Raw genomic sequence first — 26,432 nt, 5'->3', positions numbered from 1 at the left:
TAATATTAGAGGACTAAAACATAAGATCATGAGAATGGCCATTCTGGGTCAGACAAATGGTCCATCTAGCCCAGTATCCTGTCTTCTGACAGTGGCTGGTGCCAGATACTTCAGAGGGAATGAACGGAACAAGGCAATTAGTGAGTGATCCATCCCCTGTCATCAAGTCCCAGCTTCTGGCAGTGAGAGGTTTAGGGACACCCTAAATCTGGAGATGGGGATGTGTCCCTGACCATCTTGGCTAACAGGCACTGATGGACCTATCCTCCATGAACTTATAAAATTCTTTTTTGAACACAGTTATAGTTTTGGCTTCACATCATCCACAAGTTCCACAGATTGACTGTGTTTGTGTGAAGAAGTACTTCCTTATGTTTGTTTTAAACCTGCTACTTATTAATTTCATTGGGTTATCCCTGGGTCCTTGTATTATGTGAAGGAGTAAATAACATTTCCTTATTCACTTTCTCCACACCAGTCATGATTTTATAGCCCTTTATCATACCACCTCAGTCATCTCTTTTCTAAGATGAACAGTCCCAGTCTTGTTAATGTCTCCTCATATGGAAGCTGTTCCACATCCCTAATCATTTTGCATTGATTCTCTATACTTCGCTATACTTTTTTCAATTCTAATATAACTTTTTTGAGATGGGGTGACCAGAACTGCATGCAGTATTCCAGGTGTGGATATCCCATGGATTTATATAGTTGCATTATGGTATTTTTCTGTCTTATTTACTATCCCTTTCCTAGTGTTTGCTAACATTCTGTTAGCTTTTTTGACTAATGCAGCCCATTGAGTGGATATTTTCATAGTAGTATCCATGATGACTTCAAGGTCTCTTGCTTGAGAAGTAACAGCCAGTTTACATCCCATCATTGTGTATGTATTTTTGGATTATGTTTTCCAGTGGGCATTACTTTGCATTTACCAACATCAAATTTCATCACCAATTTTCTTGCCTAGTAACCCAATTTTGTGAGATCCCTTTGTAATCCTTTGCAGTCAGCTTTGGACTTAACTATCTTGAGTAATTTTGTACTGTCTGCAAACTTTGCCACCTCACTCTTTACCCCCTTTTCCAGGTCATTTACGAACATGTTGAACAGCACTGATCCCAGTACAGATCCTTGAGGGACCCTGTTATGTATCACTCTCCATTGTGAAAACTTATCATTTATTCCTACCCTTTGTTTCCTATCTTTTAATCAGTTACTGATCCATAAGGCGACCTTCCCTCTTAACCTAGGGCAGTTTACTTTGCTTAAGAGCCTTTGGTGTAGGACCTTGTCAAAGGCTTTCTAAAAGTCCAATACACTATATCAACTGGATCCCCCTGGATCACTGTCCATGTGCCTGTTGCACTCTCACGGAATTCTAATAGGTTGGTGAGGCATGATTTCACTTTAGAAAAGCCGAATATAATGTGTTCATCTATGGGTCTAAAATTCTGTTCTTTACTATAATGTCAATCAATTTGCCTGGTACTGAAGTTAGGCTTACTGGCCTGGAGCCATTTTTTTTAAATTGGCACTACATTAGTTATCCTTCAGTCATCTGGAAAAGAAGATGATTTAAGTGATAGGTTACATAACAGTCAGTAGTTCTGCAATTTCATATCTTAGTTCCTTCAGAATTCTTGGGTGAATACTATCTGGCCCTGATGACTTATTACTGTTTATCAATCTGTTCCAAAACCTCCTCAACTGACACCTCAGTCTAGGAGAGTTCTTCAGATTAGTCATCTAAAAAGAATAGTTTGGGTGTGGGAAACTCCTTCACATCCTTTGTACTGAAGATCAATGGAAAGAATTAATTTAGCTTCTCCACAACGGCCTTACCTTCCTTGAGTGCTACTTCAGCACCTTGATTCTCCAGAGGTCCTATTGACTGTTTGTCAGGCTTCCTGCCTGATTACTTTAAAAAACTTTTTGCATTAGCTTTTGGGTCTTTTGGTATTTGCTCTTCAAATTCCTTTTTGGTCTGCCTAATTATATTTTTACACTTAACTTGCCAAAATTTATACTCCTTTTTATTTTCCTCACTAGCATTTGACTTCCAATTTTGAAAGGATGTCTTTTTGCCTCTAACCACCTCTTTTCCTCCCGTTTAGCGATGGTGGAACTTTTCTGGTCCTCTTACGGTTTTTATTTTATCTGCAATATACATTTAATTTGAAACTCTATTATGATGTTTTTAAATAGTTTCCATGCAGTTTTCAGGGATTTCACTCCTTTGAGTGTTCCTTTTAATTTCCATTTAAACTAGCTTCCTAATTTTTGTGTAGTTCCTGTTTTTGAAGCTCAATGCTATTATGGTGGGTTTCTTTGGTATTCCCCCCCTATTATTAATAATATATTAAACCTCCATTCCCAATCTATTAATAATAGATTGCCAGGACAAGAAAAATAAAAGAGTTGACAAATAATTTCACACACAATCAAGCCTACAGCTCTCCAAGCAAAAATGGAGAGGCAATGAAAAGAAAACAAGGAGCTCTCTGGAGAGGCACTGTCTGTATTGCACCTAGCACAATTGGAACTTTGCAAAAGGGTCTAGGTACCACTCTGATAATAAACAATAATAAGAATATACTATCACCACATCCAAGATATTTTTAAATACAGATACCAGCTACAAAATTGAATTTTAAATTTAGATTTCAATTTTAAAAGTTTTCAAACAAAAATTTAAGACGACAAAGTAAACCTACATGGTATTTATCTAGAACTTGGTACCAGGATAATTCAACAGGAAAAGAAAAATCTGTTAAATATCAATAAACATGAATCAAGTCCAACAACATCACAAGGTCCTAACAATCTGCAGAGAGGGGAGCTAGAAAGGCAAGCTTGCTTTGTAGAAAAACCTGCTGACGTACTGGCCCAGGAACAGGAATTAACGACTTGGGGACCAGAGGGAGGGAGGTTTGAGGGACTGGAGAACGGAGGATTCATTGGGAATGGTGCATTGGGAAGTGTGTGGGTAACTGATGGATCGGTGGGGATATCCGATGGAATTATAGATTTGGGCGATGGGAAAGATGGTTACCTACTTTTCCTTAACTGTTGGTCTTCAAGATATGTGTTGCATATGTCCATTCCATTGTAGCTGTTTGAATACCTCATTCATAGTTATCAAAGGTTTTTTGCTCAGCAGTACCTGTTAGGGCAGCATGAGTGCCCCTGCCTTGCGCCAGTGCATGCAGTTATAAAGGGCCCCATTGCCCCCAACCCTCCTGAGTTCCTTCCTCCTGGAGCAGGGGTGGCCAACCTGTGGCTCCGGAGCCACATGTGGCTCTTCAGAAGTTAATAGGCGGCTCCTTGTATAGGTACCGACTCTGGGACTGGAGCTACAGGCGCCAACTTTCCAATGTTCCAGGGGGTGCTCACTCCTCAACCCCTGGCTCTGCCCCCACTCCACCCTTCCCGCCCCCTCCCCCGCCGTGCCCTCGCTCCTCCCCTCCACAACTTCCTGCATGCCACAAAACAGCTGATTGGGGGGTGCAGGGAGACGGGGGAGGTACTGATCAGCGAGGCTGCTGGTGGGTGGGAGGCACTGGGAGTGGGATGGGGGAGCTGACGGGGGGCTGCTGACATATTACTGTGGCTCTTTGGCAATGTACATTGGTAAATTCTGGCTCCTTTTCAGGCTCAGGTTGGCCATCCCTGTCCTGGAGAGACTCCAGTGGAAGGAGGGTGGATGGTGGAATGGAGATGTGTAACATTCCCTAAACAACAGTATTTATGGAAAAGTCAGGTAACTGTTTTTAATTCTTCAAAAGTGATTCACATGTCCATTCCACTTCAGGTGACACACAGTTCAAGCTGGAGGTGGGTTTGGCATCTACTCAAACAGAGATTGTAGGACAACCTGTCCACATCTGGCATCATCTCTAGACTGAGGAGCGATGGCACAGTGGGAAGTAAATGTGTGGATCGAAGACCAGGTTGCCACCTTACTAATGTACAGGATGGGCATCTGGGCCAGAAAGCCTGCAGAAGCTGCCTGTGATTTAATTGAACGAGCCACCACTTTTGATGAAGGCTCTGTACCTGCCAAAGTATTTTTTAATACTTATTTTTCAGGACTAACGAAGTAAAACAGTAAAACAGAAAAAAACATGCTTGTTGACACTCAAGTAATTACATTGGTGAGGCAAGATTTCCCTTCACAAAAGCCATGTTGACTCTTCCCCAACATATTCCAGCCACTAGTGTTAGGTATCTTCTGCCTGTGTAGTCCATGATCAAGGTGTTTCTTAATATTCTCTTTGGTAAATAGAGTTAGCTCCTCAACCACTAATTATTTATGAATTATTCTCTGAATCTTTTCCAGTTTTTCAATAGACTTTTTAAAGTGTGGATACCAGATTTGGACACAGTATTCCAGTAGTAGTCTTACCAATGACATATACCAAGGTATTATCACCTCCTTGGTCCTACTCAGGACTCCTCTATTAACACAGCCAAGTATCGTGTTAGCCCTTTTGGCCACTGCATCACATTGGGAACTCATGTTCAGTTGGCTAGCTACAATGGCCCCTAAAACTTTTCCAAAGTCACTGCTTCCAGGATGAGTCCCTGATCCTTTGTGACCTACATTCTTGTTCCCAGATGTAGGTTCTTGTATTTGGATGTATTAAAATGCCTGTTGTCTAATTGCATTCAGTTTCTCAAGTGATCCACATTACTCTGTAACAGTGACCAGACCTCATCATTATTTACTACCAATCTTTGTATCATTTGCAGTCTTTAAATGACTTTTCATTTTCTTCTAGGTCATTGATAAAAATATTAAATAGTATTGGGCTGAGAATAGATCCCTGTGGGACTCCATTAGAAACAACCCCAGTGGATGATGGTGGTTCTCCATTTACAATTACTTTTGAGATCTAAGAGTTAAGGAGTTTTTAATCCTTTGAATACGGACCATAGTGAGTTTGTATAATCTTAAACAGAAGCCATAATGCATTATATCAGTATGGTTATCTTTAACAGCCAAACGTGCAAACATGTCAAGAACAGTATCAGGTTTGTCTGTTTTCCATTCAGTGATATTTATTGGTATTAATTTTGTTTCTGACCTTTAACTGTTTATTGGTAGAGTACTGTATCAGCCATTCCATGATTTTGCCTGTGATTAATATCAGGCTAACCAGTCATTTGTTACTTGGGTCATCCTGTTTACTCTTTTTAAATATTGACATAACTTTGATCGTATTCCAGCCCTAGGTTCCATAAAATACTTATGAGTTCAGTACAGAGACTGAAGATTATAATTAACATTTGTCCAAGACGCAATAGAACAAATAATGTCCAGGATTTAGTTTTCTTCAATTTTATGTTTTTTTCATTTTCCACTCTGTAACATTTTCCTCAACTTTGGAAAGTTACAGAGCAACAAAAGGAAAATTTTGTAACTTTTCCGAAGTTCACTAGTCTAGCCCAGTCACCAGGAGCACGCTTCGCCTGGGCAAGATGGACAGCACTGGTGTGTTATCAACATATTAAACATCTCTTTAAATGGCTCTCTTAATGACCTTGCACACCCACTGAATAAGACAGTGACAGCACAGAACTCTGTGGTAGTTCACATGTTGGCCCTCAGTGCAGAAGAGCAATTGCCCATACTACTCTCCAGGATCTTCATGTGAGTAAATCACAAAGCAATCCAAGGACAGTCCAATCCATTCCTGCCAGGCTCCACAGGCATGTTAAAAATCCACAGTTTTGAAGGCAGCTGATAGATCTAATATCAGCTGGGCACAAAATCTTTATCCAACATTAGGTGAAGACCATTGATCAGCACAATAAATACAGTCTCTGTACTGAACCCAGATAGGAGTCCTGACTGACAAGATCAAGATACTCAAAAGTTGTATGATCACAACCTTTTTCATATTTGTAACCAAAAATGGAAGTTTAGATTCGGGTTAATGCTTAGCAAGATTCCCAATGTGAAAAGATGACTTTTTGAGCAGAGGAAAAGAGTGACTCCTCTAAAGCAATGGTTCTCAATGGGGGTACATGTACCCCTAGGAGTAAGCAGAGATCTTCCAGGGGGTACATCAACTAATCTAGATATTTGCCTGGTTTTGCAACAGGCTATATAGAAAGCACGAGTGAAGTCTAACTAAAATTTCATACAGACAATGACTTGTTTATGCTGCTCTGTATACTATACACTGGAATGTAAGTACAATATTTATATTCCAATCAATTTATTTTATAATTATATGATAAAAATGAGAAAGTAAGCATTTTTTTCAGTAATAGTGTGCTGTGACACTTTTGTATTTTTATGTCTGATTTTGTAAGCAAGAAGTTTTTAAGTGAGGTGAAACTTGGAGGTATGCAAGATAAATCAGGCTCCTGAAAGGGGTGCAGTAGTCTGGAAAGGTTGAGAACCACTGCTTTAAAGCAACTGGCACCCTGTCTTCCTAAAAGGAAACATCAACAACCCCATCAGCAAAAAGGAGAAGGATGCAGCACACAAGATGTGGCATAATATTCTACTAATGTGTCCAGAACCTTGCGAGTGACAGTGCTCAAAACCCAAGCAGGGAAAAATCTGTCTAGGTACTTATATGCTCCTCTTCACTGTAGTGACTGAGCACCTCCCAATTAAATATAAGAACTACAACTAACAAACATTTTTCTCTCTCTTTCCCTTCCTGTAAAAGTAGCTTGAAAACTAGAATGTTTTTTGCCTCATTCCTTCTCTCCTCCACATATATGTGAGGATTACATGAAGACATTTGGTAACACAAGTAAATAGGTTTTGCATTTAGTTTTGAAAGCTGTGAGGCTAGTGACCATTTTTATCTCTCTAAAAGTGACTTACAAAATTTGGGTCCCACTCTCAAGAAAGTTCCATCTTCTGTTGGTCATAATTCTGATGGAATGTAGCTGTTGTAGGAAGTCATGGTCAAGGAAGAAGAGATGATCTCCTAGAATTGGGACAATCTGATGGATCATTCTGAATACCATGACAGAAACTGAATTTGGCTCTGTAAGTGATGGGGAGCCAACGCTGAGGGCAGAGCAGAGGCAGTATGTTCATAGCCATCTGTGTTACTCAACAAATGGGCTGCTGCATTTTGTAGCAGTTTCAGCTTATTTCATCAAGTTTGGCTTCATTCCCACTATAAGGAGTTGAAACAGTCAAACCTGGAAGGTCACAAATGCATGGATTACTATGACCAGATTTGTGCCTGACGGGATGGAATTGGATTACCCATCAGAAGTGAATAATCTCTAACACACACTGAAATGTGGTAATTCCAACCCATGGCAAAAAGAACATGGATCAAATGGCTCCCAAAATGAAGGAAAGGCAGACATACAGCAGACTGGATTTGTGCTCAGTCAGCATACCAAATCTCAGGCCTGCTACACAAACTAATGGATTAAAAACTTGCTAACTGATAGGTCTCAAAATGTAACTGTAAATGGTGAATTGTCATCGAGCAGGTCTGTTTCCAGTGGGATCCTGCAGGGATCGGTTCTTGGCCCTATACCATTTAACGTTTTTATCAAGACTTGGAAGCAACATAAAATCATCAGTGATAAAGATTGCAGATGACACAAAAACTAGGGGAGTGGTAAATAAAGAAAAGAACAGATCACAGATACAGAGTGATCTGGATCATTTGGTAAATTGGGCACAAGCAAACAACATGTGTTTTAATACAGCTAAATGTAAACCTAGGACAAAGAATGTAGGCATTCTTACAGGATGTGGCATTCTATCCTGGGAAGCAGTGACTCTGAAAAAGATTTGGGGGTTGTGGTGGACAATCAGCTGAACATGAGCTCCCAGTGTGATGCTGTGGCTAAAAGAGCTAATGCAATCCTGGGATGCATAAATGGGGGAATCTCAAGTAGGAGTAGAGAGGTTATTTTACTGGTTATTTGGTACTGGTGTAACTACTGCTGGAATCATAGAATCATAGAATATCAGGGTTGGAAGGGACCCCAGAAGGTCATCTAGTCCAACCCCCTGCTCGAAGCAGGACCAATTCCCAGTTAAATCATCCCAGCCAGGGCTTTGTCAAGCCTGACCTTAAAAACCTCTAAGGAAGGAGATTCTACCACCTCCCTAGGTAACGCATTCCAGTGTTTCACCACCCTCTTAGTGAAAAAGTTTTTCCTAATATCCAATCTAAACCTCCCCCACTGCAACTTGAGACCATTACTCCTCGTTCTGTCATCTGCTACCATTGAGAACAGTCTAGAGCCATCCTCTTTGGAACCCCCTTTCAGGTAGTTGAAAGCAGCTATCAAATCCCCCCTCATTCTTCTCTTCTGCAGGCTAAACAATCCCAGCTCCCTCAGCCTCTCCTCATAACTCATGTGTTCCAGTCCCCTAATCATTTTTGTTGCCCTTCGCTGGACTCTCTCCAATTTATCCACATCCTTCTTGAAGTGTGGGGCCCAAAACTGGACACAGTACTCCAGATGAGGCCTCACCAACGTCGAATAGAGGGGAACGATCACGTCCCTCGATCTGCTCGCTATGCCCCTACTTATACATCCCAAAATGCCATTGGCCTTCTTGGCAACAAGGGCACACTGCTGACTCATATCCAGCTTCTCGTCCACTGTCACCCCTAGGTCCTTTTCCGCAGAACTGCCATTCGGTCCCTAGTCTGTAGCTGTGCATTGGGTTCTTCCGTCCTAAGTGCAGGACCCTGCACTTATCCTTATTGAACCTCATCAGATTTCTTTTGGCCCAATCCTCCAATTTGTCTAGGTCCTTCTGTATCCTATCCCTCCCCTCCAGCGTATCTACCACTCCTCCCAGTTTAGTATCATCCGCAAATTTGCTGAGAGTGCAATCCACACCATCCTCCAGATCATTTATGAAGATATTGAACAAAACCGGCCCCAGGACCGACCCTTGGGGCACTCCACTTGATACCGGCTGCCAACTAGACATGGAGCCATTGATCACTACCCGTTGAGCCCGACAATCTAGCCAGCTTTCTACCCACCTTATAGTGCATTCATCCAGCCCATACTTCCTTAACTTGCTGACAAGAATACTGTGGGAGACCGTGTCAAAAGCTTTGCTAAAGTCAAGAAACAATACATCCACTGCTTTCCCTTCATCCACAGAACCAGTAATCTCATCATAAAAGGCAATTAGATTAGTCAGGCATGACCTTCCCTTGGTGAATCCATGCTGGCTGTTCCTGATCACTTTCCTCTCATGAAAGTGCTTCAGGATTGATTCTTTGAGGACCTGCTCCATGATTTTTCCAGAGACTGAGGTGAGGCTGACTGGCCTGTAGTTCCCAGGATCCTCCTTCTTCCCTTTTTTAAACATTGGCACTACATTAGCCTTTTTCCAGTCATCCGGGACTTCTCCGGTTCGCCACGAGTTTTCAAAGGTAATGGCCAATGGCTCTGCAATCACAGCCGCCAATTCCTTCAGCACTCTTGGATGCAACTCGTCCGGCCCCATGGACTTGTGCACATCCAGCTTTTCTAAATAGTCCCTAACCACCTCTATCTCCACAGAGGGCTGGCCATCTCTTCCCCATTTTGTGATGCCCAGCGCAGCAGTCTGGGAGCTGACCTTGTTAGTGAAGACAGAGGAAAAAAAAGCATTGAGTACATTAGCTTTTTCCACATCCTCTGTCACTAGGTTGCCTCCCTCATTCAGTAAGGGGCCCACATATTCTTTGGCTTTCTTCTTGTTGCCAACATACCTGAAGAAACCCTTCTTGTTACTCTTGACATCTCTGGCTAGCTGCAGCTCCAGGTGCGATTTGGCCCTCCTGATATCATTCCTACATGCCCGAGCAATATTTTTATACTCTTCCCTGGTCATATGTCCAACCTTCCACTTCTTGTAAGCTTCTTTTTTATGTTTAAGATCCGCTAGGATTTCACCATTAAGCCAAGCTGGTCGCCTGCCATATTTACTATTCTTTCGACTCATCGGGATGGTTTGTCCCTGTAACCTCAACAGGGATTCCTTGAAATACAGCCAGCTCTCCTGGACTACTGAATCCAATTCTGGTTCTCCCCGCCCTGGTATCCTGGTTCCTACCCCAGCCCCCTTCTAGGACTTCTCCTGTTGGAGGGGTCCTGTCTGAGTCCCCATGCTAGCTTGTTCAGCAGGTAGTGCAGGCTGGGTTCCCACGGCACCCTACTGAGTTTGGGACTCTGTCTGGGTCCCTGCTGTACATTGCTGAGCTCAGGACTCCGTCAGGGTCTCTAAGGTACCCTGCTGAATTTGGGATTCTATTTGGGTCCTTACAGTATCCTGATGAACCAAGGGCTCTGTCTGGGTCCCCTCTGTACTCTGCTAAGCATAATTCTATCTAGGTCCTCCGTCTGGTTCCTCACTTTACTCTCCTATGCCTGGGGTTCAGTCTGGGTCCCTGCTGTATCCTGCTGCACTTAGGGCTCCGTCTGCGTCCTCACTGTATCCTGCTGAGTTTTCCCTCTCTGAACCTGGGCCAATTCTTGTGCAGGGCCAAGCATTGTTTCCTCTGCCCCTTGGCTCCCACCTGCACCCGGACCAACTCTTGTTCTAACCTGACAAGTTGGCTGATGATTTTCTCCGGTGAGGTACTTACCTTGTCCAACTCCTGTTGACACTTCCTAAGATGGTCCCTCAGGCCTCGGGGAAAATTGTGTTCTCCCTTTCAGTCCCCCTTTGCCATCCTTACTCTGGCTCCCAGCCCCCTTACCTCCTTTCCTAGATGGTCCTGGACCCTCCTGGTCCCAGGCTGCTGTCCTAGCCCCTTTTGCATGAGGGCTGAGAAACCCACCCAGTCTCTCCCCAGAACTATGGGCCAACGCGCCCTTTACCACCCGGACATGCAGTCAAGCTCTCCAACTCCGTGCCTCCAGCTTAACTTCTGCAGTGGGGTAGACTTGGATCTCACCATAGATACAGGAGACATTCATTGGGAGGTGTCTGTCCAGGCTATTTAACTTCAACTGGTCTTCCAGAATGAGAGTGCACCCAAAATAAGTCCCTTAACTACAGTTCCTCCCACCTTAACTGCTACTACCCACTGTGTGCCCATCTGGACTCTCAGAGTGGACCCCACAGCTTGGTCCCACTGTAGTAACAGTTTAGGTAGTCACAGTTCATAATTGAGCAATTTTTTTTTTTAATATGCCTGGCCTGGCCATGAGGGAAGCAAACCCCAGAGCCCCTTGGTCCCTTCCCACTAGTATTTCCAGAACCCTTGGAGGTGCTGTGTGCCTCCAGAGTTTAGGATACTCAGGGTCTTTCCCACTTGAGGGCTTCCCTGGGTTACCCCCTGGTGAACTCCCCTCAGTTTATTACATTGTCCTGGTCACTCAGAGATGGCTTCAGCTCACTCCACCGCTTCCTCCACTGGGGCCGGCTGGAAGCACTTTACCCAGCTCTGTGCCTCTTTGGCAGAACTTTCAGGAACTGTTCAAGGACCACCTGACCCAGAACTTCCTCCCCTGACCTCGTCTCTGGGCAGACACACCACGTCAAGAGGCTGCAGATGTGCCCCTTGGGGGAACGGTTCCACCAGGAACCTGTGCCTATAAGCTTCTGGAGTCAACCCTAACCAGTCCAGGATAGCTACCTTCACCACCGGGTAGGAGTTGGCCAGCTCATCACTTATTACCCAGTAAGCCACCTGCACCTCCCCATTCAGAAACTGTGCTATGTAGACTGCCCAAACAGACTCCTCCCAGTCTGCTGCCTTTGCCACTCACTCGAATGTCTGGAGGAAGGCCGCCGGGTCATATTGTGGTCCAAGCTTTGCAAGGCCCGGAGCCAACTGGACCCGAGTCTCATCACCAATTGCACTACCAGGTGTGACACAGCCCAACCACTTCTGTATCCACGCCTATTGTTTGGAGTGGACTTCTTGCCAACTCTGTTGTGTAGTGAACCGGGCCTCCTGCTGTTTCTGCTGATTTTTCCATCATCTGCATCAGCAAAGTCTGGGTCTGGTGCTGGTGTTCTTGCTGTTTCTGCATAGTGGCTACCTGCTGCTGCTGCCTTGCCACTAACAGGCTGATCACCAACTCCATCTTTCTACTTAGTCTAGGGGTAGATTAGGTATCACTGGGATGGTTGCCGATTCACCTTGGCTCCAAACATGGGCTGCCAAGCCCAGTCTCAGTTGAAGAGGTTTATTCTTTTACAATAAAGGTTAAACAACCAACCAACCAGAATGCAGTCTTAAGTCAGTACCTGTCCCCCTGTCTTCATGGCAACCACGCCCAGCTCCTGGCATCATCTTAGCCTCAGCCAGTTCTGTTCCCGCCTTGGAGCAGCAGCCACAGGATTGCTTCCCCAAACCCTCCCTTACTCCAGGGACTCACCACAAGAGTTAGGTCCACTCCTGTGTGGCCTTTGCTGAGCAGGACTCAGCCCGTCAGAGTCCTTCCCTCTCAGCTGCCTCCTAGCAGCCCTTCATAGACCCAGGTATAGCCCAGCTCTTTAATTAGCTGGATTAAGCTCACCTGCTCCAGTCCAGAGGAGCAGTGCTCAGTCTATCCACAGAGACTGACAGGAACAAATATTTAATAATGAGCTCTTCAGTCTAGCAGAGGAAGGTCTACTACAACCCAATGGCTGGAAGTTGAAGCTAGACACATTCAGACTTGAAATAAGGCATGATTTTTTAATGGTAAAGGTAATTAACCATTGGAACAATTTACCAAGGGTGAATTCTCCATCACTGACAATTTTTAAATCAAGTTTGGATGTTTTTCTAAAAGATCTGTGCTAGGAATTAATTTGGGGAACATCTATTGTCTGTGTTATACAGGAGGTCAGATCAGATGATCACAATGGTCCCTGCTGGCCTTAGAATCTGTGAAAGCACATATGAGCAACAGATGCTGCACCTTGCTTCTCTCTGAGGTGCTTCCCTTTACCTTGCCTTCCGCTGTTAGCCAGGCTGAGGTTTTTGGAAAAGTGAGCAGAAGTCACCAGATGAAGGATGTTGTCTCTGGCTTTGGAATAAAGACAACATAATGCTCCTTTTCATTTGATCAGGAAGAGCAAACCTCAGACACATTCCAGTAGACTTTGTGCCATTCTGGGGACAAATCCAAGCCATCCAAATAGTAACAGCTCCACAGCTGTATTACTTATTAGTATGATGTCATTCAAAATTCTATCCAATTACTTTTAAATGATTCAGCACATGATCAATGCACATATAGGAAAGGAAAAGTCCAAAAGTTAGAACAGAAAATTTAGAAACTAATAAAACTAAAAAAGGTAAATTACAGGCTTCCAAATGTAGAATTAATTTATATTGCAAATGGTCTTTCACAGTTTGTGCCATCTAATTACAAATATATAAAAACTCTAGGAATGGTACTTTTTCTAATTCAAGCCTGTCTAGCTGCATCAATGTAATATGGATTGACCTACTATTAAAAGAATTAGTTTGAATAAGGATACATACACAAGAACATCTTTACAACATTTGCATTCCTGCTTGCTTAGAGCATGAGTCATTTCCTAGAACTCTTTCTACAATAAAATTTGCATTTGCCTCTTGTCTAGACTCAGCATTTTATACAGTGTTACTGGGGATATCTTAACCTACTTGTGCATTTCTTTCTTTCAAAGAGATGGGAAAGTGAGCTCTTTTTTGTTTTTATGCAGTAAAATATATGCATTACAAAGTGAGTCTGAAATAAAATAATTTAAAATCATTTGTAGGATTTTTTTAATGTGTCCTACTGGATAATTATGCATGCTAGAATGCAGTTGTCTCTTACCTCCTGTGTCAGAATCATATTTAGTACATGCTTATTCATTGATATAGGGTACTAAAAATAATTTTTATAATGAGCTACAACTTCCTTTCGTTTTACAAAGAGGCTGATCCTTAGAAGGTGGAAAAGTTCTTTGTGTCCCAGTTTTATAGCACAGTTACACTGACATAGCAGACATTGCTTCACATTTTGGCCCCATTCCAGAAACACTTAAACATATGCTTAAGTCCTGTCCTGAATAGAGATGCTTTTCTTAATCAGACTCTTTATTAATATGACTAAGGAACAAACTGTAAGAGTTTAATTTGACATGGGAAGGCTGTATCTGTTACATAAAGAAAAAACTGCAATGCAAGTCAGGAGCACAAGGGGTCTTTCGGGAGGTGATGCGTGTATAGAGATAAGATGTTGGACAGTCCAGGACTTTGTGTGTGCAAAGTGTTTGCTGCTGCCCATGGTTTTATGATAATTAGGTTTAGTTCTGTGCCATTGTTTTAAAACAATAACATTAATATTACGAAGAGACCTTTCTGCTTTAATAATGCTGATAGTTATTGCTTAGTGCTTCATTAGTAACATCCACTACTAGCAAACTTACATTTGCCTTTGGCAACATTAAAAATATAGTTATTCATTAAAAACTAAATACCATGTAGATGTTCAGTTATCTGTGATGCTACAAATCAACATTATTTCCCGAACTGCAATCCATTCTAATTAGATAAGCTGTATCACCAACACTTAATCTCTGGCTCAGGCGTCTGTGCCCTTAGAGAAGTGTATTAGACATCTTCAGAAATGAAAAATCAACCAGGATCAACTTCCAATACAGAACAGGGGCAGATCCTCCATTGCCCTGTACTCTGTCTGGTCAAAGTGGGTATTAAATGCTAGTAAATCAGAATGGTAATGATTTACACCCACTTTGCACTGGTGTAAAAATGACTGCACATAATGCAGGGAATGGGGAATCAGGCCCAATGTACTTAGTGACCTAAGCAAGGTTAAACTTCTTCAGTAACAGCTGTATATATAGGAATTTTTACTTACTTTGGAGGGGGAGCCTTCTGTGATTTTCACCAGCTGCCAGAGAATAGAGTAATGGGAACACTGTAGTGCCTGAACAACTATCTGTAATAGAGGGAACACAAAGAATGCCAATAAATGGGAAGGCATCAAGTACAAGTCTAAAATTTAGTTAGAGTTTATGAAGAATTTTGGAAAAGAAGTGATAATAGCTCTCGTGTAGCACTTCTCATTTTCAAAGGTATGATTTTACCCCTTAGCTGTCTTAGTATAAGTAAAGATCATTTACCGCATTTGGTGGGGGAAAAAATTGTAGGTGCTGGGAAGGAAAACTGTAACAGATTCTTTGTCTGTCAGAGCAGAGTAAAGAAAGGCACAGAGGCAAGTCTGAACATGACAAAAGTATGACCCAGCATCTGGATATCTCCATGTAAAAGCATGTTTTAATCCATCAAATTCTTAAACTGTCAGTATGACAGTCTGGTAACATGACGCAAATCAAAGAGAACACACGTCTCATGGAGATGGCAGGGATAATATTAGTGCTACAGAGATATCAGTGGGAGGTGTCACCTGTAATTCAGTAAGAAAATTAAAGGACAACGGTGACTTCCTCTCAAAATCTTGTCCAGATCAGCGATGTGTCCCATAATCAGCAGAAATGAACATAGAAGTATGTCTATGGACAGAGAAGCTATACTGGAAGAGTACTTAACTTTTTATTTCTCTATGCTGAAGGTTTTTTGTCAGGTGTGTTATGTCTGTGGCAGCCCTAAGTACTTCACAATGAAGTTTTATGTGAGGATAGTACTAAAGGCCAAATTATCCCATTCTGCAAAAATACCGCTGTTGAGGGCTCGTGAGGAAAACTCTATGAGATTCACTTTTCAGTGTTTTCTTTCCACTGGCCCTCAAATGGGAGCAATTTGGAAGGGGGTCACACCCCTACTAAAACACAGAACCAAAGGACAGTTGACAGTTATAAAGACAGTTGTTACTCTGCCAGTCTCTTCTCCCTGGGCAGCATGGTTCCAGCATGAACCAGGCTGTCCTGCTGGCTGACCCCTCTGTAGCCTCTCAGCAGCAGCTTTAGAGAGACCTGAGGAGGGTGTTTCAGCTCAGAAATATAGGGCTGAATGCTCAAAAGGAGTTAGGTGCTGTCACGCTCAGCGTCACAATGCCTAACTATTAGGTGCCTGGAAAAATCATTGTGATTGCCAAAGCCTGACTTAGGCACCTAAGCTCCTATATGATGAATAAGGAGAGACAGGTGCCTTAAACTGCAATTCATAAAAGCAAGAACGGTAGGTGGGGAGCCACCTAAGACAGCGAATGGGAGATGCTGATCAGGAGTGCATGCTAGAGACAGGCTTCTTAGTCTGGGATCCAGGGAAGCAGCTAGTTCCGCTTGCAATTCTGAAGCCAGGAACCTTCTTTACAGTTAGGCACCTTAAGCCATTTTAGCAAGAAGCTATTGGAGGAGGAGGTGCCAACCTTATAACTTTTAGCCCAGTCATTAGAGCACTGGCCTGGGATTTAGGGGATCCAGGTTCAATTCCTCTCTCCATCATAGGGGGAGAAAGGATCTGACCGGGGTCTCCTACCCCTCAGAAGACTACTCTTACCACTAAGCTATGGGATACTCTGAGGTGGGACTCCTTCCATGTCTCCTGTTGAATGATGAGTGACTGGTGCAGGGGCACTGGATGCTGGGTCTCCTACATGGGTGTCCTAACCACTGGACTACAAAGTCATTCTTGCTCTCTGGCCCAGTGATTGTTCCACTGTGGACAAATACTTAAATGGTCACTGAGCCAGCATTACAGTGTAATCATAATTCTAATCTTACCTAGCATGTATGTAGCACATTCCATAGCAGAGTACATAACGTTATCTTCATTTTATAGAGGAGGAAACTGAGGCACGGGAAGATTTAAGGACCAGTTTTTTAAAGGTATTTAGGCATAGCAATGCCTGAATGCCTTTGAAGACCTGGGCCTAAGTGACTTGGTTAAAGTCACACAGTGAGTCAGCTGCAGAGCCAAGAACAGAACCCAAGTCTCCTGACTCCCGGCCCTGCACCTCACTAATAGCGACCTTTCATTGAAAATCCAGGAATTTCATTAAAATTAATTTCACTGTGTGACCAAAAAGCATGGTTTAAACTGTGGTTTAAAGGCTAGGGCATCAACTTATTGTGCTTCTCTATGATTATTCTATTAACACTCATAAAGCGTTTAACTCCCCCAAACGATATAATGTATATATTGTTAATTGTACCTGCTCTGGCATAGCTCCATGTTCAATTCCAGTCCTCAGTAATCTGTAGCAGTTACTAAACAGATCCCACTTTGTGAGATCATGAGCACTAAAAGAAGAGGCAATAAAAAGACATTAGTTGAGTTTCATGAGAAGAAAACGGTCTTTGCGACTCAAATCAATAGTTCAGTATTTGTTTGCAATGTTGAGACAACAGAGCAGTTTGAAAGACACTTGTATAAGTTAGTTCACACTACATTAAAATTTGAAGTTGTGCTTTTTCATAAATTAGGAATATTTTACCACAAGAGGTTTTTGCTAATGCAGAACTAAAATCAATGCAAACCATACACCTTTATATATACACAGAGGTAGCTGAATCATGGTCAAACTATCATGTCTCGAACTTGCCTCTAAATCAGCTTACTTCTGAGATTCTAAACACTGCTGGAACTTCAGCAGACATTTCTCAGGCATTGTGGCAGATACCCACAAGGGAAGTAAAATAGAATATTTTAAATGAAAAATAATTTTAGGCAAACTAAATTTAGGTATTTTTCTCCAGTTATTTCCAATAAAATATTTAATTTTAAAATAGTAAATGTTCTAAAACATCTAATGTAAGACAGAAGGGATCTAGTCACAGGAGACTGGAGAGGAAGAGTACTGAGAAAAGCTCATGAGACCAGTCACTTCACATCAGGTTACAAGGGCCTGATCCTGCAAAGAGAAGCATATGGGTGGATGCCTGCACCTATGTACAACCTCACTGATTTCAATGACTTAGGCCTTGTCTACACTACCATGATAAGTCAACCTAAGTTACACTACTCCAGCTACGTGAATGTTAACTGGAGTCAACGTAGCTTAGGTTGACTTACTGCGGTGTCTACACCGCGATGTGTCAATGGGAGACACTCTCCCATCGACTAACCTTACTCTTCTCATTCTGATGGAGTAGTGGAGTCGACCGGAGAGCACTATGCCATTGATTTAGCGGATCTTCACCAGACCCTCTAAATCAACCCTCGCTGCATCCATCAGAGCAGCATAGATCTCCAGTAAGTATAGACGTGGCCTTAATGTAAAGCTACACTCTTATTGCTGAAGCACTGATTATTATACGCAGTTATAAAAACTAATCCTCTTGTACTGAAAAGTGAGGAAATATTTGGGCAGTCTCTGCTATTGGTTTGTAACCACTCATATTGTCATTTAATTAAAAGCTCTTGAAAAGCAGAATTGTAGAAGACCCTAAAGACAAAAAAAAACAACAAAAAAAAACAACCCTCGCACATAAAAGTTGAATTTCAGGTAGGCTTGGCTCCATGACAATAAGATGTGTATTATATAAATTCTAGGCTCCCAGGTTACTGTCTCTGAATAACGTTGTGTACACTGACTCTGATTCAACAAAGCACAAAGACTTGTCCACACAAAAGTCGTACCATTTGAATAATACCAACAGAGTTAAAGCAGTACACAACCTCCTAGTGTAGATGCAGTCATGCCGAAACAGTTTATTTCTGTAGGGAAGGAGAAAATAAAAATTCTGTCTTGTTTATGAATTTTCATTCTAGAACCCTCAATGACAGACAGTCTTCACAGGGGGTGTTCTCTGTTTCCATGGCAACTGAAGGCAGACCAGATCTTTGCTCTATGCCTGGGCTTAGGCCTGCCCCTCAGGAAAAATTCTCCAGAACGATAACCTCCAAAGCTGGAAAAGTACTAACTATACAAAAGTTTAAAAGTGCTATTCAACTCAAACTATTTGCAGAAGAGTTTTGACATGAAATTTTGGGATTTCCTGGAGGAACACCCTCTTCCCTTCCAAACTAGTTAACCAATGAACAACAGCCAGAAGAAAACCTGGTCATAATGCAATACTCTGAGGGAGGATCAGACTGTCTGACATGGAGGGTACTGAAGAATGAAAATTCACTGATAAGACAGAATTTTCCGTCTTAGTTCCCTCCATGTCAGACAGTCTTTACAGTGGGATGCAGAAAGCAGTAAGTCATCCCTAGGGAGGGAAGATTCAACTTATGTATGTAGAACTGAAAAGACATTTCAGGGTTATTGGGGCACCCTGTTCTGAAACACCCTTCTACCAAATGCTGCATTAGCAGGGAGAGGATGTCAACGGAAAGTGAGGATTTAAGGTTATGTGTAAACTTTACAGGCCCTCCTCAAAAGTTTGCAATGACACAGAAATTGGGGGTGTGGTAAATAATGAAGGGAACAGATCACTGATTCATAGAGATCTGCATCACTTGGTAAACTGGGCACACACAAACAATATGTGTTTCAATTAAGCTAAACGTAAATGTATACATCTAGGGACAAAGAAGTAGGGCATACTTACAGTACAGGGGACACTATTCTGGGAAGCAGTGATTCTGAAAAAGATTTGGGGGTCGTGATGGATATCAGCTGAACAGGAGCTCCAGTGTGATGCTGTGTCCAAATGAACTAATGAAATCCTGAGACGCATGAATAGGAGAATCTCGAGTAAGAGTAAAGAGGTTATTTTACCTCTATACTTGACAGTGGTGTGACCGCTGCTGGAATGCTGTGTCCGATACCCCCAGTGCAAGAAGGATGTAGATAAATTGGAGAGAATTCAGAGAAGAACCACAAGAATGTTTAAAGGATTAGAAACATGCCTTCTAGTGAAATACAGCTCAATCTATTTAGTTTAACAAAGAGAAGGTTAAGGGGTGACTTGCTCATAGTATAGCAGTATCTACCGGGGGAACAAATATTTAATAACGGGCTCTTCAGTCTAGCAGAGACAGCTATAATATGATTCAATGGCTGAAAGTTGAAGCTAGAAAAATTCAGACTGGAAATAAGACAAATTTTTAACAGTGAGAGTAATTAACCATTGGAACAACTTACCAAGGGGTCATGGTGGAGTCTCTATCACTGACAATGTTTAAATCAAGATTGGACGTTTTTCAAAGACTTGCAGTAGGAATTATTTTGGGGAATTTCTCTGGCCTTGCTATACAGGAGGTCACACTAGGTGATTACTATGGTCCCTTCTGGTCTCGGAATCTATAAAAGAGTGTATTTCTCTGTCCACAAGACCACTCCTCTTTTCATATTGGTAACGGCAGTTGTACTGGAGGCTTTGAATGCCTCTGCTATATGCACCTTTATTCCATTGTAGGCTCTGTTCACACTCAACTTATGCATTTCTGCTTCCTTAGAATGCATGGATTCAGCCCGTAGGGTAACAATACAATTTCCTATTATATGAGGAAAATTGAGATGACCTTAGAGATGGAAGCATGTTTAGTTCATAGTACAACTGTGTATCATAGAACATGTAAACTGAGGTTTCACTGAGAGCACACTAAGCTTCAACCCCCACTTGGGGAAAGAAGGTGGTGAGCAGGCAAGACACTTTCAGTGAGAAGATGACATACCAACTATGAAGCTGAAAGATGCTGCTGTTAGGACCTGCAGCCCACAGATTAAGATCATGAAGGACAACAAAGGTGTGACAAGATTATGACTATCAACAGATGGCTCAGGCAGTGGTGCTATAAGGAGGGCTTTGGGATGTATGGCCACTGGGAGGCATTCATGGACAGAGGACAGTTCTCTCGGGATGGACTTCATCTGAGCAGGGAAGGAAATAGACTTCTAGGATGGAGGCTGGCACAACTGATTAAGAGAGCTTTAAACTAGGAATTTGGGGGAGATGGTTGGGAGATGTCCAGGTAATCTCTACGCCAGATTTTAGCATTGAGAGGGAAGAAAACAAAGAAAGAAAAGATTCAGCCGTGGGTAGGAGAATGGACATAAGGAGGAAGGGCAGTGTGGATACCAGTCTAATAGGTCATACTGGCTGTAGAATGGGCATGTCTAAACGGCTAAAGAATGTGAGCGAGGCCAAACAGCAAAAATTAAGATGTTTGTAGACAAATGCGAGGCGCCTAGGTACAAAATGGAGGAACTAGAGCTACTGGTGCAGGAAGTGAAACCAGATATTATAGGGATAACAGAAACATGGTGGAATAGTAGTCATGACTGGACTACAGGTATTGAAGGGTATGTGCTGTTCAGGAAATACAGAAGTAAAGGTAAAGGTGGTGGAGTAGCATTGTATATCAATGATGAGGTAGAATGTACAGAAGTAAGAAGCAATGGAATGGCTAAGACAGAGTCCCTCTAGGCAAAAATCACACTGGGGAAGAAAACTACTGGAGCCTCCCATGTGATAGTGCTTGGGGTGTGCTATAGACCACCGGGCTCTAATTTGGATATGGATAGAGCCCTCTTTAATGTTTTTAATGAAGTAAATACTAATGGAAACTGCGTGATCATGGGAGACTTTATCTTCCCAGATATAGACTGGGAACAGATATAAAGTGAGAAAGGCTAAAAGTCAAGTAGAGTTGGACCTTGCAAAGGGAATTAAAACCAATAGTAAAAAGGTTCTATAGCCATATAAATAATAAGAAAAAACGAAGAAAGAAGAAGTGGGACCGCTAAACACTGAGGATGGAATGGAGGTTAAGGATAATCTAGGCATGGCCCAATATCTAAACAAATACTTTGCCTCAGTCTTTAATGAGGATCTTAGGCATAATGGTAGCATGACAAATGGGAATGAGGATATGGAAGTAGGTATTATCATATCTGAGGTGGAAGTGAAACTTGAACAGCTTAATGGGACTAAACTGGGGGACCCAGATAATCTTCATCCAAGAATATTAAAGGAATTGGCACATGAAATTGCAAGCCCATTAGCAAGCATTTTTAATGAATCTGTAAACTCAGTGGTTGTACCATATGACTGGAGAATTGCTAACATAGTTCCTATTTTTAAGAAAGGGAAAAAAATGATCCGGATAACTACAGGCCTGTTAGTTTGACATCTGTAGTATGCAAGGTCTTGGAAAAAATTTTGAAGGAGAAAGTAGTTAAGGACATTGAGGTCAATGGTAAATGGGACAAAATACAACATGGTTTTACAAAAGGTAGATCGTGCCAAACCAACCTGATCTCCTTCTTTGAGAAAAAACAGATTTTTTAGACACAGGAAACACAGTGGATCTAATTTACCTAGATTTCAGTAAGGCGTTTGATACAGTGCCACATGGGGAATTATTAGTTAAATTGGAAAAGATGGGGATCAATATGAAAACTGAAAGGTGGATAAGGAATTGGTTAAAGGGGAGACTGCAGCGGGTCATACTGAAAGGTGAACTGTCAGGCTGGAAGGAGGTTACCAGTGGAGTTCCTCAGGGATCGGTTTTGGGACCAATCTTATTTAATCTTTTTATTACTGACCTTGGCACAAAAAGTGGAAGTGTGCTAATAAAGTTTGCGGATGATACAAAGCTGGGAGGTATTACCAATTTAGAGAAGGACTGGGATATCATACAGGAGGATCTGGATGACCTTGTAAACTGGAGTAATAGCAATAAGATGAAATTTAATAGTGAGAAGTGTAAGGTCATGCATTTAGGGATTAATAACAAGAATTTTAGTTAGAAGCTGGGGACGCATCAATTAGAAGTAATGGAGAAGGAGAAGGACCTTGGAGTATTGGTTGACCACAGGATGACTATGGGCCGCCAATGTGATATGGCCGTGAAGAAAGCTAATGCGGTCTTGGGATGCATCAGGCAAGGTATTTCCAGTAGAGATAAGGAGGTGTTAGTACCGTTATACAAGGCACTGGTGAGACCTCATCTGGAATACTGTGTGCAGTTCTGGTCTCCCATGTTTAAGAAGGATGAATTCAAACTGAAACAGGTACAGAGAACGGCTACTAGGATGATCCGAGGAATGGAAAACCTGTCTTATGAAAGGAGACTCAAGGAGCTTGGCTTGTTTAGCCTAACCAAAAGAAGGTTGAGGGGAGATATGATTGCTCTCTGTAAGTATATCAACGGGATAAATACCGGAGAGGGAGAGGAATTATTTAAGCTCAGTACCAATGAGGACACAAGAACAAATGGATATAAACTGGCCATTGGGAAGTTTAGACTTGAAATTAGATGAAGGTTTCTAACCATCACAGGAGTGAAGTTCTGGAATAGCCTTCCAAGGGAAGCAATGGGGGCAAAAGACCTATCTGGCTTCAAGATTAAACTCAATAAGTTTATGGAGGAGATGGTATGATGGGATAACATGATTTTGGCAATTAATTGATCTTTAACTATTCATGGTAAATAGGCCCAATGGCCTGTGATGGGATGTTAGATGGGGTGGGATCTGAGTTACTACAGAGAATTCTTTCCTAAGTATCTGGCTGGTGAACCTTGCCCACATGCTCAGGGTTCAGCTGATCGCCATATTTGGGGTTGGGAAGGAATTTTCCTCCAGGGCAGATTGGAAGAGGCCCTGGGGGGTTTTCGCCTTCCTCTGTAGCATGGGTCTCCTGCTGGAGGATTCTCTGCACCTTGAAGTCTTTAAACCATGATTTGAGAACTTCAATAGCTCAGACATAGGTGAGAGGTTTATTGCAGGAGTGGGTGGATGAGATTCTGTGGCCTGCATTGTGCAGGAGGTCAGACTAGATGATCATAATGGTCCCTTCTGATCTTAATATCTATGAATTTGCATATTGGGACCAATGACATAGAGAAAGGTATACCCCAAATAAAAAAAACACAGTAAGGAGGTCAGAAAAATGTCATCACGGGTAAACAACAGAGTAAAAGAGGCAGTTAGAGGCAAAAAGGCATCCTTTAAAAACTGGAAGTCAAAACCTATTAAGGAAAATAGAAAGTTGCACAAACTCTGACAAATCAAATGAAAAGGTATAACTAGTTAGGCCAAAAAAGAATTTGAAGAGCAACTAGCAAAAAACTCAAAAGAAACAGTATTTTTTTTTTTTAAAGTGCATCAGAAGCAGAAAGCCTGCCAAACAAGTCAGTGGGGTCACTGGACGATTGAGGTGCTAAGGGAGCACTCAAGTAAGACAAGGCCATTGTGGAGAAGCTAAATGAATTCTTTGCATTGGTCTTCAGTGCAGAGGATGTGTGGGAGATTCCTACATCTGAGCCATTCTTTTTAGGTGACAAATCTGAGGAACTGTCCCAAATTCAGGTGTCAACAGAGGAAGTTCTGGGGAAAAAATGATAAATTAAACAATAACAAGTTACCAGAACCAGATGGTATTTAAGCAAGAGTTCTGAAAGAACTCAAATACGAAATTGCAGAACTACTAACTGTGGTATGTAATCTATCACTTAAATCAGTGTCTATACCAGATGACTGGAGGATAGCAAATGTCACCTCAATTTTAAAAAAAGGCTCCAAAGGCAAACCTAGCAATTACAGGCTGGTAAGCCTAATTTCAGCACGAGGCGAAAAGGCTGAAACTATAGTAAAGAACAGAATGATCAGACACATAGATGAACACGATTTGTTGTGGAGGAGTCAACATGGCTTTTGTAAAGGGAAATCATGCCTCACCAATCTATTAGAATTCTTTGAGGGTCAACAAACATGTGGACAAGGGTGATTCAGTGAATGTACTGTACTTGGACTTTCAGAAAGACTTTCAGAACTAAAGGTTCTTAAGCAAATTAAGTAGTCATGGGATAAGAGGGAGGGTCCTCTCATGGATCAGTAACTGGTTAAAAGATAAGAAACCAAAGGTAGGAATAAATGGTCAGTTCTCAGAATGGAGAAAGGTAAACAGTGGGGTCTCCCAGGAATCTCTACTGGGACCAGTGCTGTTCAACATATACATAAATTGTTTGGAAAAAGGGATAAATACTGAGGTAGCAAAGTTTGCAGTGATACAAAATTACTCAAGATAGTTAAGTCCAAAGCAGACTGAAAAGTTACAAAGGGATCGCATAAAACTGGGTGATGGGGCAATAAAATGGCAGACCAAATTAAATGTTGATAAATGCAAAGTAATGCATATTGGAAAATATAATCCCAACTCTATGCACAAAATGATGGGGTTTAAATTAGCTGTTACCACTCAAGGAAAAGATCTTAGAGTCATTGTGGATAATACTCAGGAAACATCCGCTCAATGTGCAGCGGCAGTCAAAGAAGCTAACAGAATGTTAGGAACCATTAGGAAAGGGACAGATAATAAGCCAGTAAATATCATAATGTCACTGTATACATCCATGGTATGTCCACACCTTGAATGCTGCGGGCAGTTCTGGTTGCCCCATCTAAAAAATATATATATATATTAAAAATGGAAAAGGTACAACAAAAGGCAACAAAAATGATTAGGAGTATGGAACAGCTTCGATATGAGGAGACATTAAGAAAACTGGGACTGTTCAGTCTGGAAAAGAGATGACTACAGGATGGTATGATAGAAGTATATAAGATCACAAATGGTAGGGAGGAAGTAAATACGAAAGTATTATTTATCCCTCACATAACACAAAAACAAGGGTCACCCAATAAAATTAACAGGCAGCAGGTTTAAAACGAACGAAAGGAAGTCATTCTTCACAGTGCACAGTGAACCTTTGGAACTTGTTGCCAGGGGATGTTGTGAAGGCCAAAAATATAACTGGGTTAAAAAAAGAACTGGATAACTTCACGGAGGATAGGTCCATCAATGGCTATTCGCCAAGATGGTCAGAGATGCAACTCCATGTTCTGGGTGTCCCTAAGCCTCTGACTGCCAGATGCTGGTACTGGATGACAGGGGATGGATCACTTGACAATTGTCCTGTTCTGTTCATTCTTTTTGAAGCATCAGAAGACAGGAAACTGGGCTAGATGGACCACTGTTCTGACCCACTATGGCCATTCTTCTGTTCCTATGCCAGAAAATGATAAAGTTGGTGGTCCTCAGATATCTGTTATGTGATGATGAAGGATTCTTATAGGTTTCTTACAGTGCTACATTCCTGCAGTCACTGACTTGTCTTTCCAAAAGTGTTGGCCTTGACCCCGATAGTCAGGCTATGTTGTAAAAACACCAGAATGTCCTTTGCTTCAGCTGACTTTGCCTTGATGTGTATCCCATATTAGACTGATATCTCAACATCAGATGATACATATACATAATTCTGAATTTCCTCTAAGATGCTGGGAAGATGTTAATCACTTTCTTACAATGAGTAGCTGTACTTGCTTCCTCTCAGCTTCCCAGCTGATGGGTTAGGCAACACGGAATACTGGTTCATGATAGATCCCTGGTGTGTGTGGGTGTGTGCATGCTGCAAGTTTGAGAGGAGGTTACAGTTATATCTGTCGGAGAACTAAGACTCAAGAGTTAACAAGGTGATTTTAATCACTGTGGTCTGTTCCTTCACCATCATCTTTACCATCTTTATTCTCAGGGGCTTGGGGGGTAGAGGAGGAAAGGCATAAAGAAAGCCCTTTAGCTCACTTCTGAGATAAGGGGATCACTGCCTCTGCTTTTGAATGTCTCTTCC

At 42.0% G+C, this 26,432-nt stretch overlaps 1 protein-coding gene across 5 annotated transcripts in view; it reads right to left on the bottom strand.

The window, feature by feature from the left end:
• The window catches only part of STAG1 (STAG1 cohesin complex component), a 381,779-nt gene that overhangs the window by 88,623 nt on the left and 266,724 nt on the right, over positions 1-26,432 (bottom strand). For all 5 annotated transcript variants that reach the window (XM_084638723.1, XM_084638721.1, XM_084638725.1 and 2 more), the window contains 2 exons: positions 17,062-17,149; positions 14,806-14,886 (listed from right to left, as the gene is read on the bottom strand). In XM_084638723.1, the coding sequence (XP_084494849.1) occupies positions 14,806-14,886; positions 17,062-17,149 (169 nt within the window). The remainder of the gene's footprint in view (positions 1-14,805; positions 14,887-17,061; positions 17,150-26,432) is intronic.

This window comes from Lepidochelys olivacea, assembly GCF_965140295.1.
Source record: "Lepidochelys olivacea isolate rLepOli2 genome assembly, chromosome: 9".
Taxonomy (NCBI): Eukaryota; Metazoa; Chordata; order Testudines; family Cheloniidae; genus Lepidochelys; species Lepidochelys olivacea.
Note: the sequence above shows the minus strand (reverse complement) of the source record. Positions and strands in the feature narration are given on the sequence as shown.